Source organism: Amblyomma americanum, chromosome 1 (genome assembly GCF_052857255.1).
Source record: "Amblyomma americanum isolate KBUSLIRL-KWMA chromosome 1, ASM5285725v1, whole genome shotgun sequence".
Taxonomy (NCBI): Eukaryota; Metazoa; Arthropoda; class Arachnida; order Ixodida; family Ixodidae; genus Amblyomma; species Amblyomma americanum.
In genome coordinates, this window is record NC_135497.1 from 46,330,538 (window position 1) to 46,333,169 (window position 2,632).

Consider the following 2,632-nt stretch of genomic DNA (forward strand, 5'->3'; position numbering starts at 1 on the left):
AGGTAGAGAAAAGAACACGGGACCAGCTCAGGGACGCCTTGAACGATGTAATGACCACGGACACTGCTCCACCAAGGTGGTGGGGCTCACCGATACGGCTGGCCCTAAAAAGAGAGGAGGAGGCAAGGGCCTCTTGACAAGTTATAGACCTATGCAGTAACATCAGCTTTGTATCGCTTGTTTTGCCACATTCTGCGAGCTCGCATACAGAGATGGCGGAACGTGCTCAAATTCTGGGTGAACTTCAAAATGGCTTTCGACCTAATCACCGACTGGAAGACAACCTTTTCGTTGTGACATCTTCCATTGAGATTGCCGCCAAAGAGAAGCGAGAGCTTGTACTGGGGTTTTCTGGATATAGCCCAGGCATACCACTCAGTGGAACACAATCGACTGTGGGAGGTCCTGGAGACACAGGCTATCTCGGAGCCACTACTACGCTTGTTGAGGCCTTATACACTGAAACTCAGGCTGTGATACACTGGAGGGCCTCAACCACCAGGCCAATCTACGTGTATATTGGACTGCGCCAGGGCTGCCCTATGCCGCCGATCCAGTTCAAGTTGTTTACCTCGAGGCTAGAGCGGCGCCTTGTTGAGTGCGGCGTAGGTTTCAACCTCACCTGCATGAAGGATGGCACCACTCGTACTCACAGGCTACCAGTCCTCCTGTACGCAGACGATATAGTACTGCTTGTGGAAAGCGTGGGAGATCTCCAGAGCCTCGTCGACATGTGCTCATCTGAGGGCGATGACCTCGGGCTCCGTTTCAACGCCGCGAAGTCTCTATCGGTCAGGTTCCAGCCGGAGGCTTCCGAGGACAGTGGACAAGAGACCCACCCCTGCATCTTCAGAATAGCAGTGTCCTTTGGTTGCCGTCCTACATATACCTGGCAATAGAAATTTTGGCGGGCCGAAACTATGTACAGGACTTCGAGAAGCGACTCCGGACGAAGGCCATCGGACGACGGGTTTTCCCGCGCTCACGGGCCCTATGGGCTTTCAACCGCTTCGAAGTCAACCGATCGCTCTAGAAGGCAGTGGCGGTCACCAGGAATTGCTTTATGGAACGCAGTCATCTATTTATCGTCTGTGACCCGCCAAGCTTTGGAGACGCGACAGAAAGAGGTGGGAGGTTCGGACATTAGAGCTCACGGCAGGGTTCCGAACGAGCCGGTACATGCTGGTCTGGGGTCGTCTTCCTTTGAGGCTAGAGAAGCTGTAGCCAGGATGACCTACGAGCGCCGCCTTAGCGAAATGTAGGAGGGCGGCTGGGCGCGGTTACATTTCAAGTATGTCCACCTGAGGTGGGTCAACGCCAAGTGGGCCTGTCGGACCAAGAGTCTGGCGGATAAATAGGGAGTGGTACCCCCTCCATTTACGTCAAGTTTTCAACCCAACGGACGGCAGAAAATACGAAAGCAATATGTGGTCGAGGCGGTCGCTGCGACCGCCTCGACCACGTGACGGTTCGCTGCATACATCCCAGGCGGTGCCGCCGCTGCGGTCGCCACCACTTGACCGGTGCCTGTGATGCCTCTGCACCACGGTGCATGAACTGCGGTGGAGGCCATCCAGCTGACAACCCTGCCAGCCCCGGATGGCAGGATGAACGATGCGTGGCAGCGGCAGTTTCAGCCGCTGCGGAGCCTGCGTCACGGAGGGCCATCCTGTCGAACCTCCGCACAGGGGGGAAATCTTATGCCCAGCCCACCAGACAATCAACAGCTGACTCCACCAGGCCACCCCCGCAGGCCCTGCAGCCCGCGGCCCAGGGCCTTCCCTTCCCCAGGCCGCCACACCACCTCCCCTCCTGAGCGACCACCTGGAACAGCTGACGCGGACCCTGGTTACAACGCTACAAGCTGTCTTGCAGCTCTTCCCAGTAGCCAGCCAACCACCACAGTGTGGTGCAGGCCCAGCGCAGCAGCCAAACCACCATGGCTAGCTTTCCACAGATAACCCCCAGACCACGGGCTCTCCAGTGGAACTGCCGTGCACTCCGTCCCCGTCTCTTCGAGCTTCACGAACGACTCCGGCTGGAGGAATATGACGTCCTGGCCCTCCAGGAGGTTAATCTACAGCGGGACAAGTTCACCTGCCTGGCTTCATCGGCTATGGCAGCAGGTCCTCCTGTCAGCAGCCTCCTGTTTCGCAGACCCATGCTTGAAGGACAGTCATCCTCGCGGACCCTCCCGGCTAGCCATCTTCGTCCGCAGGAATCTGGTCCAGGCAGAGATTTTGGTGAGTGATGCGGTTGTTGCCCCCATGGAGTTCGTCTGTGTGAGGGTCAGGCTGCGTCGAGTAGATACAGCTGTGGCAAGTATACACGTGCGTCCCCGGACACCTTGGGATGCCGAATCCTTGCCGCAGCTGGTCAGTCTCATTGGCGGCGACTGTTTGCTCTGCGGGGACTTCAACACGGCACTCACGCGATAAGGATACCGCAGGGCGGACCATCGTGGCCGTGACCTGGTTGCGGCTCTTCGCGGCACTGGGCTGCATGTCTTGAACACTGGGGTCCCAATGTTTGTCCGTCGAGGGCGCATCCACATATGCATTGACCTGTCCATTGGGTCGTCGTGATGTGTTTATGGATGGCACCCCTCGTCGCACGCTTGGGGTTTGAACCA

The 2,632-nt window shown here is 57.7% G+C and overlaps 1 protein-coding gene across 1 annotated transcript; it reads left to right on the forward strand.

Annotated features, from left to right (window-relative positions):
* Positions 1-212: 212 nt before the first annotated feature.
* LOC144131686 (uncharacterized) lies at positions 213-1,947 on the forward strand. The gene is made up of 2 exons (XM_077664461.1): positions 213-791; positions 1,792-1,947. Exons 1-2 carry the CDS (start codon positions 213-215, stop codon positions 1,945-1,947), a joined length of 735 nt encoding a protein of 244 aa, XP_077520587.1.
* The last annotated feature ends 685 nt before the right edge of the window (positions 1,948-2,632 follow it).

What these genes read in the sequence shown, in the direction of transcription:
- LOC144131686 (XM_077664461.1), top strand. Translation starts at nt 213, where the DNA reads ATGGCGGAACGTGCTCAAATTCTGGGTGAACTTCAAAATGGCTTTCGA. An exon ending in ACGCCGCGAAGTCTCTATCG is followed by an intron (nt 792 to 1,791) that starts GTCAGGTTCCAG and finishes TCCCTTCCCCAG; the next exon opens with GCCGCCACACCACCTCCCCT.